This window comes from Ovis aries, chromosome 1, assembly GCF_016772045.2.
Source record: "Ovis aries strain OAR_USU_Benz2616 breed Rambouillet chromosome 1, ARS-UI_Ramb_v3.0, whole genome shotgun sequence".
NCBI classification, from domain to species: Eukaryota; Metazoa; Chordata; class Mammalia; order Artiodactyla; family Bovidae; genus Ovis; species Ovis aries.
Genome location: NC_056054.1, coordinates 96,474,286 through 96,489,715, shown reverse-complemented (window position 1 = coordinate 96,489,715; position 15,430 = coordinate 96,474,286). Strand labels below are relative to the sequence as shown.

Sequence of the window (15,430 nt, the reverse complement as noted above, 5' to 3'; positions counted from 1 at the left end):
TTCCTGAAGGATAAGTCATCTCTGCATCCCCGCAACCCTGCCAAAGAGTGTGTGCACACGTGTGCATGCACACACACACACACGCATCACCAGTTCCAGCACTTGTAGAAGGGCTTGCTCCTTTCCTCATTTTACTCTCATTATCACAGGCACCTTTTCTCCTTAAGTTCATGTGGAGGAGAGTTAGTGTCAGGAATTTTTAAGATGACTGACTGATTGCTATTCATAGAGGTGACCGAATTCCCTGATGCCCCTGAAAGATTTCAGGTTAGAGGTTGCCAATTAGTTTTAATTAAAAAAACCTCATAATCCTGGAAGGAATAGCTAGTGGGATTCCAAAAACTTAAATTATGCATGGAGGTGACCCTGTTCAGTTTTCATTGGGAACATGGTATTTAATTAAGACATCTCATTAGTGGGGATATTTTGGTCTCCTGAAGAAGATCAGAAGACGAATAGCATTCAAGATTCTTGGTATGGTTCCAGCCTTCCCTGGCCACACCTCTTCTCTTGCTTTGCTAAACATATAGCACTTCCTTCCTTCCTTCATTAATTCAATAAAAACAACATTTTGTTGAGTGCATAATAGATGCCAGACACTGTCCCCGGTGCTGAGGATTCAAGAGAAATCACACCAATGTGGTCTCAATTACTAGCTGTTCTCTAAACCTGTCTGATAGACTTTACTGCCATGCCTCTGCCATAACATTCCCTTTCCTTGGAATATCTTTCTTCTTCTTTCCCTCTCTCTTCCTTGTCATCTTGAAGATATGTCTTCATTAGGTACAGAAAAGACCCTTGTGCTGGAAGAAGTTCTTGTTACGTCACAATTCCTACAGCATTTTGTTGATACTCCTTTTAGATACTAATGAAAATCAGCATTTATGTACCCCTTTTACTGGGCTTCCCTGGTGGCTCAGAGGTAAAGGATCTACCTGCCAATGCAGGAGACATGTGGGTTCAACCCCTGGGTCAGGAAGATCTCCTGGAGTAGGAAATGGCAACCCACTCCAGAATTCTTGCCTGGAGAATCACATGGACAGGAGCCTGGCGGGCTGCCGTCCATGGAGTCTCAAAGAGTTGGACACGACTTAGTGACTGAATAACAACGACACAGCAGTCTCTTTCAGTACTGATAAAGTATTTACATAAACCCACAGACACACTTTGTTAGCGAGTCATAGAAATTTCACAAAGTAGGTACTAATGATCCCCTCAATTTGTAAATGATGAAACTAAGGCATATAGAGGTTAAATGACTTGTTCAAGATTAGACAGTTGGGAAAAAAGAACTTCAGAACTTCATTTTTTGAATTGCAGTCCCTCAGCATGCTATATGCCCTGCTGGATTTTAACTGTTCTGTTAATATTAGATTCCTAATTAACCTGACCTATCTCCTAGGTGATTTTGTAGATTCCTGAGGACATAGGAACATAGCTTGTTTCATTTTGTGCCTTCACATTATCTAACACACTTGTGGGCCCAGGCTAGATAGTCGATAAGTATTTGTTGAATAAATGAGTGATTGATTGAATGGATACATTTAGAAAATTACTGGAGAGGTTATTACATTTTCCAGCCACATGGCTCTTCTATTAATTAAACAAGATGGTTTGTTATATTTATTTTGATAGGTTGGGTGGATTTTAAACTGAGTGTAGCTGGTGGTGTCCTGAATATAATTGAAGGATATGGCATGTTCCTGGCTATCTTTGAATGTCTGTGTTACTTACATGTTTGAAATTGCCACTTCCAAGCGCACTCACTCCAGGAGTCATAGTTAAATTACAGTTGTTGATTGCAAGTCAGCTGCTTAATTCTTCCCCTTTAGCATATTAGCATGGATTTGTTTATTTATTGGTGCTCAGTGAGAATAGCCTAACAAGGTAGAGCAAGTTCTTCTAGAGCCTTTAGGGGAAGGCCTCCTTTGCACATCATGGAAATTTGGCAGATATTTGATGGTGTTATAGTGGTGGCTACAGTGGAAGTGGGGGTGGTGATGGGAGGTTGGGAGTAGTTGTGGTTGCAAAGAGCAAACAAGCACTGGCTTAGGGATGAGCTAATGTGTCAATTCACCCAGAAAAAGATGCCATGAGCCTCGAGGAGGGACATGTGTTGACAGCTGCTGGCCTAAAATTGACTAGTCAATCTTGAAGACCACCCAGTCAACTAGGATCAAATTTTAGAAGACCTCTGGGGCAAGAGGTTTTTAGATTTCAATATTGCCATGTAGCTTATGATCAATTTTTGGTTATTCCATTTATGCATTTTCTGTACTTTGATCAAGAATATTTTTTGAACCAAGAGTTGATCTCAAAACTTGTAATTTTATGGGGGTGGGGGGAAGAAATAAAATATTTGAACTTAGGATTGTTCTAGAAAAATCCAGGACCCATAGTTGTCCTTATTTATTCTTAGCCTCCCCAACTAACGTGATCATTGGCTTGTAACCTTATATGTTAATTTGATGCTTTACTGTTCATAAAGTGCTGTCACATGTTGTAATCAGATGATTTCTCCTTAAGTATAGGTATACATTTAAGACTATCAAAAGCTTTTGTGCCCTGAACTCTGACCTCAGCCTAAATAAACCAAATTATGCACAAATAGGAACTACTTCAGCTGTGTTTTCTTGCCTTTCCATGCTGTCATTTCACATTTCACAAAGTCCAAACATTTTCCAATCCAAGTATCTTCTAATGTTATTTTACTTAATTTCTCGGCTAAAGCATAAGAGTGATCTTTAGTGATCTGTCACATTTGGATCTTTTACCCAGGGAGGGCTGGAAACAGGAGGTGAAATACAACAAAAAGGGCCTTTTACATTTGTATTTATGTGTTAAATAATGTTAAGTTGGTGAAGAGACCTAAAATATTCCTGAACATAACTGCCCTCTGACTGAGAAAGGAAAATTCCCACCTGACCTTGGTTTGAATTTTCTCTTTTCTAAGGATGCATAGTGTTTTAGCTTCCATAGAGCTATCTTCTCACCCAGCAGCCTGAACATTAGCTCTGTGTTTCCCACTTTAGAGTGGGAAGCTCACAACCCTGCAGGACTAGCTCTAAAAACTGGGCAACAGTCGATAGTGGAAAGAGCATTGCCTGCAGTGTCAGACTAACTCAAAGCCCACTCTGACCCCTGCTAGTTACATGCTGTGGGAAAAGCTTCTTCATCCTGCCAAACCTCAGTTTCCTCACTTATAAAATGGCAGCAGTAATTCCATAGGATTTTCTGTGAAAATTGCATGAGGCTTACATATAGATGTATACCAACTATTTAGTGTAGTGCCTGCTATTTCTCTTCTTTTGTTTGCTTCCACCTTTGAAGCATGCTGGAGCACTAGAGGCTGAACCTTTGGTGACATTGAGCCTTTGTCTGATCAACAAGAAACAGATATAAAAATGACTGCTGCCACTTCTTTGCAAAGCCTCTTTAAAAGGCTTAGATTGCAGGGATGACATTGGGTCCTTGCCTGTGGTCTGCTTGTCAGTGAGAGAGGTGCTGGTTGTCAGGTGCAGAGTGCTTTAGGCAGCTGAAGGATATGTGCTCTCAGTCTCCTTAATTGGATTATTGGCATGGGAATTGCAGGCTTCAGGTTACTGCCCCCCTTTTCCCAAATAAAACTTGGACGGCATGGAGGGCTCAGAGACTTCATTCCATTACTAAAGTCATCTAACAGGCTCATTTGAGTGTTTGCTATCATCATAATTTTAGTTTAATCCAACCTGGGTTATAGTTCATTCCCTTGAAGCTCTGGAAGGGGTATCAAATTTGGGCTCAGTCCGCACTCAGGTCCGTGCCAAATGTTCTGCCTCTGCCATATTTAGAATTACTCTATAAAAAGTTTCATCACCAGATTTTGCTAAGCTACCTGATAAAATCTGATGTCCCAGGACCAAATTCCACTGCAGAGGTCCTCTGGAAATAGGAATTACTTGAGCCAGGTACAGAGAGTGCTGCCTGGGTTATAAGCTTCTGATGTTTGCAGTGGTATGAATGGGGGCCCTGAGATGACTGTGGGGGTATTGGTTTTAGAGACTTTGGGACTTTAGATGTAGATCAAGGAGTGGTTGCTCTACCAGTATCTGATAGAGGGTGGTGCTCAATATAGTCATGTCACAGTTATTGGCAGAAACAAAAACAAAAATGATTGTTTGATGATCATCTTGGTTGGGTCTTTCTCTTTTGTCTCAAACTACTTTTTCCTTTGGCTTAAAATGTGGCATCTAAGGTCCAATCTCATGGAAGTCACTGTCCGTCTAATCTCAGAAAATTCAGTATCTCTTATCTGACTCTGGAGTAGGCTTCTACCACCAGTCTTCCACATTGAAACCAGGCTATCATGTATCATTCGTTCAGGAGATGTAGCAAAGTGTGAAGCTCAGTTTATGGAATTCATAGTCTAGAAGGGAACACCAAGCTATTTTTACCTTCATTTAAAAGAAAACTTTGGTGTAAACAAAATAAAGTCTAAACTCTATATTATGACACACACACATTCCTCCTAAAATATAAACTCCATGAGGCCAGGGTTTTTTTTTTTTTTTCTCCGATGATGTCTCAAGAATCTGTCGATAGAAGAGTAATCGGTACATTTATTATGTATCAGTAAGTCATTGTCTAGTTGAGTTGAACCTGATTTTTCCAATTTATCTCACTTTCCCTCTTTCCTTATGTATTTTAAGCTCTTGCTATATCAGTGTGCTTGTAATTTTCTAAAGATGACAGTTTCTTAATGCTGTTCTCACTGCCTGAGATTCTGTCCCCATCATTTCTTTGCTTGCTCATATTAAATGTATATAAAGCTCATATAGATTTCAAGCCCACTCTTAAATTTCACCTCATTTCGATCCTCTCATCCATTGGCTTGTTTGCTCTTCAGAGCTTCCATTAGTGCTTTGCTCCTACGTTCGTCAGTGCACCTATCAAAGACCACTGTCTGTAACAGGTTCTGTGTCCGTCCTATCATTGTGAGCTCCCTCAGAGCAAGAACTGGTTTCATCTGTCTTGGCACATTCATATACAACCTGATCTATACAAAGCAGAAATGTTTGGTAGAATAAAACTAACAGTAAATACAGTTTAATACGCCTGCAATCCTTAGGAGGTAGAACTGATGTAATCTGAATTAGCCTGTCAATATTACTTGAAATGGAGAGAATAATAGTAACAGAGTTGTTTTGTTAAATGATGATATGTGTGTAAAGTCTTAGCAGAGAATGCCAGTTAAGTGCTCAATATATGTTGACTGCTAACTCTTTGGGTTTCCCTGGTGGCACTAGTGGTAAAGAATCTTCTGCCAGTGCCAGAGACATAAGAGATGTAGGTTCAGTCCTTCAGTTGGGAAGATCCTTTGGAGGAGGGCATGGCACCCCCCTCCAATACTCTTGCCTGGAGAATCCGATAGACAGAGGAGCCTGACGAGCTACAGTCCATAGAGTTGCAAAGAGTCAGACATGACTGAAGTGAGTTAGTATGCACGCATTAATTCTTTGGTTGGGACAGTTCTTATGAGCTTATATTTATCTCACTGTCCAAAGTTATTCTGCTGATAACATTAGATTCTGTTTTTATCGTAAAGATATAAATGTAGTTTTTGAGAAGGAAGGTATCTTCCCCTTGACTCTAATAGTAAAATAAGGAGATAGTAAAGATAAGGAAACTGAGGTACTGCAAAATGAGGTAGCTTTCCAAGACCCTACTCTTGGTTTTTCAAGCCCCAAAAGTAAATATGCCTTGTTAACTGAAGTAATAAATGATTACTTAAAATTATTAGTGAAGTGGAGATGAAATTCACCTGGCAGACTCTGATATATGTTTGGCCAGTGTGTGTATGCTAAGTCGCTTCAGTCATGCCTGACTCTTTGCCACTCTATGGACTGTAGCCCACCAAGCTCCTCTGTCCATGGAATTCTCCAGGCAGGAATACTGGAGTGGGTTGCCATGCCCTCCTCCAGAGGATCTTCCTGACCCAGGGATTGAACTCACACCTTCTGACTTGCATGCGGGTTCTTTACTGCTGAGCCACCAGGGACACCCATGAAATATGTTTTCATAATATCTAATTTTGAAATTAAGTCAAAGAACACATAATACAGGCTTTTCCTATACATGTCAAGTGAATTAGTTTATCATGGTTGGGTTGCTGCTGTTAGACATGGTGGTCTTTAAGTTGTACTACAAATCCTTTATTAAACATTAAGCTTAAAGGGGACTATATAGTACCCCTAATTATATGTGCATGTGCTGTGCTATAAAGATTAAGGAAAATAGGGACCAGAATAGTTAAGTGACTTCTTGTTGTTGTTTAGTCGCTAAGGTATGTCTAACTCTTTTGCCTTCCCATGTATTGTAGCCCTCCAGGATCCTCTGTCCATGGGATTTTCCAGGCAAGAATACTGCACTGGGTTGCCATTTCCTTCTCCAAGGGATCTTCCTGACCCAGGGATCGAACTTGTGTCTCCTGCATTGGCAGGCAGATTCTTTACCACTGAGCCACCAGGGAAACCCAGTTATGTGATTTGGCCAAAATCAAACATTTAAGCCATTTCAGTTGTAAGGATGGCCAGCCAAAACAGTTGAAGGGTGTTACAGAATTGCTGACGGCTTTGGCCAAGGATGAATGTAGTATGATCTTGGGGAGGCCTGATCATTGATTCAGGAAGCAGAAGACCAACTTCATAGGCCATGTTGTTTTTGGTTTTTCTTAGTCTTAATTTCCTCACCCACAAAATTGGCATAAACATATATGCCATATATTAGATAGTATATAAAATATAAAGGAAGAAACTATTTTATTATTGCTATGTTTTACATGAATTGAGAACTGGAATTTTCTCTAAGTTCAACTGAGCTTTCTCTGAGAACTTAGTGTTTCAGTATCCAGCTTGTTGATACAAAATGGGTCAGAGATAGAAAATGAGTGAGCCTATGAACTGATGGCTAGATTCTCTTTTGGAAAGCAATAGATATGTTGGTTTGACTCTGAGTCACATGATGTTCTCCAGTGACTGTAACTGGCTTAGTGCAGGTTCCCAAAGTTTTCTCTTTTAACTTCCTTAGTTATATGTAACTTTTCATTTATGTTCCTAATTTCCTAAAACTTCCCTCATTACAATATTGTTCACAAGAGATATTTGATAGCCAAAACATCTATCCAGGTCATTCAAATGAGTTCTTAATGGTTATTTTTTGAATGCAGGAAGTCACAAATTGCCAAGAATGAAAGAATCTTGAAAACACAGAAGTATTTTCTGATCTTCAAAAGAGATTATATTTCTGAATGGAGGACCTGACTTAATTGAAATAATGTATTCACTATGCACTTAGGTAACTTGAGTGTACATTCTGATTAACAGATGAAATCATTTATCTGGCTAGCCTAGATATTTTATGTAACTGATTTGTAAATGTACTTTACAAAGGCATAAATTTTATTTTTACCTCGACTGTTGATCTGGACTCTGAGATGACTATTTTAAGGGTACTGTAGAGTAGTTAATGTCACAGGTAGCCCTCACTGCTCTAGGAGTTAAAAACCAACTATATAGAATCAGTGATATATATATATACATACAATTGAATGTTATTCAGACATAAAAAGGAAAGCTCTGTTGATATTTTTAATAACTGTAAATGTAATTTTTAATAACTGTTATTATGTTACAGCACCACAGACAGATCTTGAGGGCATTATGTTAAGTGAGATGAATCAAATAGAGAAAGATAGATATTGCATGATCTCGTTTATGTGTGGAGTCTAAAAAACAAAAAGCACAAAACAAACAAAAAACCCGAAACTCTTAGATGCTGCTGCTGCTAAGTCGCTTCAGTCATGTCTGACTCCGTGCGACCCCATAGATGGCAGCCCATCAGGTTCCCCCATCCCTGGGATTCTCCAGGCAAGAACACTGGAGCAGGTTGCCATTTCCTTCTCCAATGCATGAAAGTGAAAAGTGAAAGTGAAGTTGATCAGTTGTGTCTGACTCTTAGCGACCCCATGGACTACAGCCTACCAGGCTCCTCCGTCCCTGGGATTCTCCAGGCAAGAATACTGGAGTGGGTTGCTATTTCCTTCTCCAAAACTCTTAGCTACAAAAAACAAATTGGTTGGTTACCAGAGTCAGGAGCTGGAGGGGAGGTGAAATGGGTAAAATGGTCAGAAGGTGCAAATTTCTAGTTATTAAAATAGATGCATCCTGAGGATATAATGTACAGCATGGTGACTATAATTAATAATATTGTACTGTATATTTGAACTTGCTAGGAAGAGAGATCTTAAAAATACTGATTGTACACACAAAAATAACTAGGTGTCGTGAAAGATGTTAACTAGATTTATTGTGATGATTATTTCACAGTATATACATACATTGGATCTTCATATTGTACACGTGAAACTAACATTAGGTTATATGTCAGTTAATATCTATAAATGTAAATTAATCTTTTAGAAAGATGAAGTTAGTAAATAAAAGTTGCAGAAAATACCCTAAAATGCTACACTCACAAAAGTGTGTTTATTTCTACATGATGAGATTAAAAGTGATTTGTTTTTTTCTGTCTTTTTGATCATCTACAGTTTCTGTAATAAAACATACATGTTCCTTTCTGAAAAAACAAGCTATATAAGCTATAATATTAATTTTGTTTCCAACCTATGACAGTTAATCAAGGACAGAAAATTACATGCTACATTCATGTGACTGAACATGTGGGCTGGTGCCTGCATTCTGTATGTAGAAGTCGTTTGGGCTTTATTTTGTGAGGGAGTGAGACTTCAGGAGCACAGAGTACTTCCAGGCAAACAACTGTCTCTGAAAAGCCTCTTCATGGGAAAATAGTGCCTCTGCCTCCACATCTTGTCCATTCCTTTCTTAGTAACCATGGACTATTCCAGCCCTCTTAGATCTCTTTCTTCCCTGAATTCCTATGTGACATACAGAAAAATATGTAATGGTATGGAGAACTGCATGGTAGTATTTGTCTCAGTCTCTGATTATTTATGAACATTTCCAGTTTCTACTTGTTCTGTAAAGAGATCCATTGTGTATTTCAGTATTTTCCAGAATCTAGCACAGTGCCGGGCACATAATAAGCACTCAATAAACACGTAATTAATCAACACTAACCAACTGGGAAATTTCTCAAGGTCTGGATTCTGTTTCAAATTATCTACATGGTACCTTGTATAGGGCCACATGCTGATAGGTGCTTATTGATGGATTTGATTGAAACTATAAACAGAATACTCAATTCTTCAACTCCTATGATAATGTGAATTTGGATCCTCAGTCTTTTCCTCATTTCATTATCTTGCCGAGACAGTTTATAATTTGATGCTTCTGCAATTTGTTTTCAAGTCCAACTTATCGAATTTTTCTTTCATGAATCATGGTTTTGGTGTTTTATCTAAAAAAAAAAACAACAAACCATTGAACAGCTAACAGTCTATTAGAAATAGTCAGCCATTGAATATTTAGAACTAAAGTCCCAATTAAGCAATTTGTATAATGATCTTTAAAAAAGCTTATCTCTTTTGACTTATTTACATGTGTTTTGGACTTTTTCCTAAAGTTTTGAAGTAGAATTTTTTTTAAAAAATGATGCTTCTAATTGAGGTAGTCTGGGTTAATCCTGAAAGTTGCATTAAGAAGGATTCTTACATTCTTCAAACCACTAGAGGTAGAAGAGATTATGAAAGTTTTCAGTTCAGTCCTTCTAATTGTACTATGAAGAAATAGGTCCTATGTGGCTAAATAATTTGCCCAGGGTTATTCATTAGTCTATTTAATGTTACATTCTGAATACCTATTTTATTCCAGATGATGAAAGGAGTTAAGAACAGAGACTTTTACTTCTTTACTCTGCAGCCACCGTTCCCATTCTAATCCCTACCTCAATTTGGCTACCTCTAGAAATTGATCACTTAGTTCGGCAGTATCTTTCCTTTCTTTCCTCCTTCCTAAACACATGCTAGAGAAATAATGTGTCAAAAATTTTTGCTGGGCTCTACTTAGGTTGTTTATTTCCAATTCTTTCACAAGCATAGCATGCTATGATAGGGAGATTTCATAGTACTTTGCCCTCAAAAGTAGGAGAAGACTGTTTTTTAAAAATCTTGCTTTGAGAAGATCTTGAGAAAGTCACAATTTTAGTGATAAGCAAGGAGCTCTTGGCATATCACAGAAACAAAATGGGATTTGGGAATCCACACCTCAGGGGGTTGGATTATTATTGTTTGGAGAGTGTGTGATGATGTCATGGCTCTGCTGAAAGGCACACTGACTCAGGCTGGGGTAGAGATTTGTCACTCAACTACAGCTCTCACCTTAGATGAATAGCTCCACTTTTCTGTACTTGGAAGAGACCAACATTAGCTTCTGTTTAGTCCAAGGTATAAAATGATATGTTTAGACATGGAAAATCTGGCTATACAACTTTTTAATGTTTTTGATGAAGATGATGACTGGATCAGTGATTGTGGATAAACTAAAGATTATGGGCAGAGGCTTCCCTGTTGTTTGGGAGCTTGGTTCAGTTCTGCGGTGTGCTGAATGTCTTCAGCAGTGAGGGTTAGGAACTGGAGAGGATGGAGAAAAACAACACTTGGCTTCCAATGGGCTTGCAATGCTGTGATAGATTCTTGCTAGGAATGCTGCCTGGGCTTGAGAGAGGAACACTTTAGGACTGGAAGGAAGAAAAGTAAAGGTGTCGTGAGAGGCGTTGTTCTTAGGCCTGGAAACCTGCTCCAGTTAGTGAGGATGGCCACGAGATGGTCTGGCGTTGTGTCCCAGTCTTCTTCCGTCATGTTAATGTCAAGGACTGGTGCCCAAGAGGTCCTGACCTTTGACAGCATTGAAAAGCCAGTTGTCAGAATAAGACATTGTTGTTTTTAATCTTTCTTTATGTATGTATTTAATTAGGGGGTAGAAATCAGAATCCTAGATGTTAAGGATGAGTGGAAGAAATAGGTTCTTGGTTTGCAGTATCATTTGACATAAGGAAACTACTAGCTACTCCAAGTTTGGAAAATATTAGGAGATACAATTTTTCTAAAAGTAAATTCTGAAAAATTACAGATCTGCCTCTAGCATTCTCTTTTGTCTGCATCCTCCCTACTCCCCCACCCCCAACCCTGCCCCTTCTTTGAGAATAGAAGACGCAGGAGGAAAGGACCGTCTGGCCCAGCATGCCAGCTTTTTATTTGGTTGCTCTCAATCCTACCTTCCTGTTCGGATCAGCCCTCCCCTCTACCCATACTTCAGAAACCAATCAAGGTGTCTCCTAAACTCATTTATTCCCTTTGTTTTAACCGCCTTCTTGGGGTAACCTTTTCCATATGCTTACATCCTTGCCTCACAACAGACTGTCTTTTTTTAAAATCCAAAATGGCCTGATTGGGCTTTAGGGAAAGCCATTTACTCAAATATACAACAAGGTGTTTCTGAAGATCCCAAACAGCTTTTCATTACTTGTGATGACCAGGATATATAAATGGAGGAAAAGTTGCTGTGTTTAAAAGTAACTGACTGATGGACATATGGAATTAAAGAATACATTGCTGTTAGCATGGAATCTTTGCCCCCAAGTTGAAAAGCCTAATCTGGGTTTGCAGCTGGAGTCTGTGATGATGATTCTTTCTTAAAATTTGGCCTTTGTTTATTTTGTTGCCCCAGTTTGGGTTTTATTCCCTTCAACACGGTGACATTCATACTCTTTCTATTGCCTATTGTGGACCAATTTTCTTCAGCTGTTGCTAGAACTTACTAAAATGCCAGATGTCATGTTGGAAACATGAAACCTGGAAGAAGATCGTAAATCACAAAAACAAACCATAAAAAAAAAAAAAAATACCCTGAGTACTGTGCACTGGAGCTTCCCAGCTTTAAGCCTCCTTTTGTTACCCCTCTCCCCACCCCATCGTGCCCCCCACCCTGCCTCCATCTTTTTGAGGCCAGGGGCATGGGAGGAGTCAGCAGTTTCTCACCTAAGGCTCAATTATTTATTTTGCAGATTCCGAGCAGAGCACAGGTTCCGACTCCGAGGTGCTCACTGAGCGGACTTCCTGCTCCTTTGACACTCACGCTGACCTGGGCCCTGGGGCTGCAGGCCCCGTGCCTGCCGCCATGTCTTCCATGGAAGAGATTCAGGTGGAGCTACAATGTGCTGACCTCTGGAAGAGGTTCCATGACATTGGAACTGAGATGATTATCACCAAAGCAGGCAGGTAAGGACAATTCCTTTAATAGCCAGATTCAAAGACCAGGAGAACAAACTTAGGAGCTTATTTTTCTTTTTATTTATTTGTGGTAGGTGGCCTTGGGGAAGCCAAAGCCACTCCCATTCACTTTTCAGCATCTGGATATCTTGATAAAATGCTTTTTCTGTGTTTATTGGATTTTGCTATTTTCCTCCAAGAATCACTGAAACCTAAATAGCCTCTACCCTCACAAACATTTTCTGCTTGCACATGTGTTCCAACCAGTACTAGAGATCCATGGTACCTAACAGTCAAATAATAGATCGCCAAAGCTAGTGTTACTTCACCAACCAGTGTTTTCAAGAGAAAAAGCTTGCATCTTCTAAGGCATTTAAATCAGCCAGATATTTTTGTAAGAATTTTGTTTTTGGTAAAATTTGGGCTTGGTTCAGTTTTGGAACTCTGCTGATTGATTCATTATGTTTTACTGTTGGCTTGAAATTATCACTTTAATGGCACCTGCTGAAAACTTTCAAAACAATTTAGGTAGGATGATAAAAGTTTTAAAAACACAGCATCTCTTGAAATAAACACCGTTAATTAAGCTACTTCTTTATTGGTATTTTTACATATGTTCAGAGTTAGGTATCTGTTTTGTGCTAGATATTCAACATGTATTACATTATTTAAACTTCACAGGAGTCCTTTGAGGGAGGATATGATAATCCCATATATAGATGAGGATGCAAAAGCTGGAAGAGGTTAATTAACTTGACTAAGGCCACACAGGTAGTAAAGGACAGCTCAGAATTCTACACAAATCTGTTTGGCTCCAAAACAGTTGTCTTAAGTATTTATGTCTATTCTGCCCTTTGAATTTTTTAGTGTATAAGAATTTTTAGTGTATCTGAATTTTTTAGTGTATATGAATAGTTCATTGAAATTAAAACAGTTATACTGGTTTCATATTTACAGAGTCAATCCACATAGTCTCACATCACAGAGACCAAAAAGACTCACCTCACTGATCGTAAACGGTCTTCATGAACCATGGACATTTAAAGCAAAAACATGTTTTGACTGGGTCTAGTTCACTTGAATATGCATTTAGAGAAACCTCTCATTAGGATGTTATAAAAAGATGATCTTAAAATGAACCGGAAGTCTTATTCAGTTTCATTCTCCTCTGTAAACCCCCTTCCTTCTTTAAGTTTTAGTAGAGAATAAAATCATTAAAAAAACTTTATTTGGAGGAGCAATTTGAGTAATTGAAGGAGAATTACTTTCAAAATACCTATCAGAATTATTTTTTAAAAATTGAAGTATAGTTGATTTACAATGTGTTAATTCTGCTGTACAGCAAAGTGATTCAGTATATTCACACATGCACACCCCCCCCACATATATATACATTCTTTTAAATATTCTTTTCCATTATGGTTTATCACAGGGTATTTGAATATAGTTCCCTGTGCTATACAGTAAGACTTCGCTGTTTATTCAGAATTACTTTCGAAAGCCATCTTTTTTTGTTGCTGAGTTTCATTCTACATTTTGAGATATTATGACTTGGACAGAAACAGCAATTCAAGGAAGATATTTTTATTCTTTTTCTTAATGTTTGTTAAGGGCATTAGTTTGGTGAGAGGGGAAATACTACTTTTATTGTCTATTAGATTTTCCAGTTTTCTTTTGGGGACAGTTTACTTACTACTATTAACATTCAGTTCAGTTCAGTTGCTCAGTCATGTCCGACTCTTTGCAACCCCATAAATTGCAGCACGCCAGGCCTCTCTCTCCATCACCAACTCCTGGAGTTCACTCAGACTCATGTCCATCGAGTCGGTGATGCCATCCAGCCATCTCATCCTCTGTTGTCCCCTTCTCCTCCGGCCCCCAATCCCTCCCAGCATCAGAGTCTTTTCCAGTGAGTCAACTCTTCACATGAGGTGGCCAAAGTACTGGAGTTTCAGCTTTAGCATCATTCCTTCCAAAGAAATCCCAGGGCTGATCTCCTTCAGAATGGACTGGTTGGATCTCTTTGCAGTCCAAGGGACTCTCAAGAGTCTTCTCCAACACCACAGTTCAAAAGCATCAATTCTTCGGTGCTCAGCTTTCTTCACAGTCCAACTCTCACATCCATACATGACCACTGGAAAAACCATAGCCTTGACTAGATGGACCTTAGTTGGCAAAGTAATGTCTCTGCTTTTGAATATGCTATCTAGGTTGGTCATAACTTTCCTTCCAAGGAGTAAGAGTCTTTTAATTTCATGGTTGCAATCACCATCTGCAGTGATTTTGGAGGCCCCCAAAATAAAGTCTGACACTGTTTCCACTGTTTCCCCATCTGTTTCCCATGAAGGGATGGGGCCAGATGCCATTGTGTCTGTGTATTTTAATCACGTTTGTTCCTGATATCATTCCCTGTTCCCTGCACATCACTGAATTCAGTTTATTCGGACACTTCCTTGACAGCTCTCCTGTGATGTCATTTCATGATTTATTCTGTAGTGTTTTGTTTTCTGTATCTCTACCTTCACAAATTCACTTTGGTCTGCGTATATGGGCTTCCCAGGTGGCTCAGTGCTAAAGAACCTGCCTAAAGAACCACCTGCCCTTACTGGAGATGTAGGTTTACTCCCTGGGTTGGGAAGATCCCCTGGAGAAGAAAATGGCAGCCCATTCCAGTATTCTTGCCTGGGAAACTCCATGGATAGAGGAGCCATGTAGCCATGATGGGCTACAGTCCATCGGGTCACAAAAGAGTCAGACATGACTCAGTGACTAAACAACATCCGGGCATTCTGAGCACAGACATACAGTTTGTTCTTTATTCATACCCCTTTGTTTAGGTTTAGAAACTGTATTTGTTGCTTCCATGTTGGAGTGCCTCAGCTATTAATGTTACTGTCAGTAACTCTGCTCAAGTAATTCTGGAACCGCTGAGAAACATGCAAAGAAGTCTTTCTCTTCTGTAAACTTTCTTCATTCCCTCCCCATCCCAGAAATTAATTCTTTCCTTTTCACTTCATTTTTCTTCCTGTGTAGTGTCCTTTTCAGTTTTAATTTCAGTTTCCATTTTATTAGTTATGCATGCCTCTCTGTTCTTTTTTCCCCTCTCAGACCTTAGTCACCATCTACTTCTTTTCACATTCCAAACTGTAAACTTGTTGATTCAGAACTACTGTAGTCTACAGAACCCTCAATCTTTGAGTGCACCAA

General features: G+C 39.1%; 1 protein-coding gene across 3 annotated transcripts in view; it reads left to right on the top strand.

Annotated features, from left to right (window-relative positions):
- The window catches only part of TBX15 (T-box transcription factor 15), a 125,122-nt gene that overhangs the window by 61,391 nt on the left and 48,301 nt on the right, over window positions 1–15,430 (top strand). For all 3 annotated transcript variants that reach the window (XM_060413360.1, XM_004002385.6, XM_027973642.3), the window contains exon 2: window positions 12,019–12,232. In XM_060413360.1, the coding sequence (XP_060269343.1) occupies window positions 12,132–12,232 (101 nt within the window). In that variant the 5' untranslated portion in view covers window positions 12,019–12,131. The remainder of the gene's footprint in view (window positions 1–12,018; window positions 12,233–15,430) is intronic.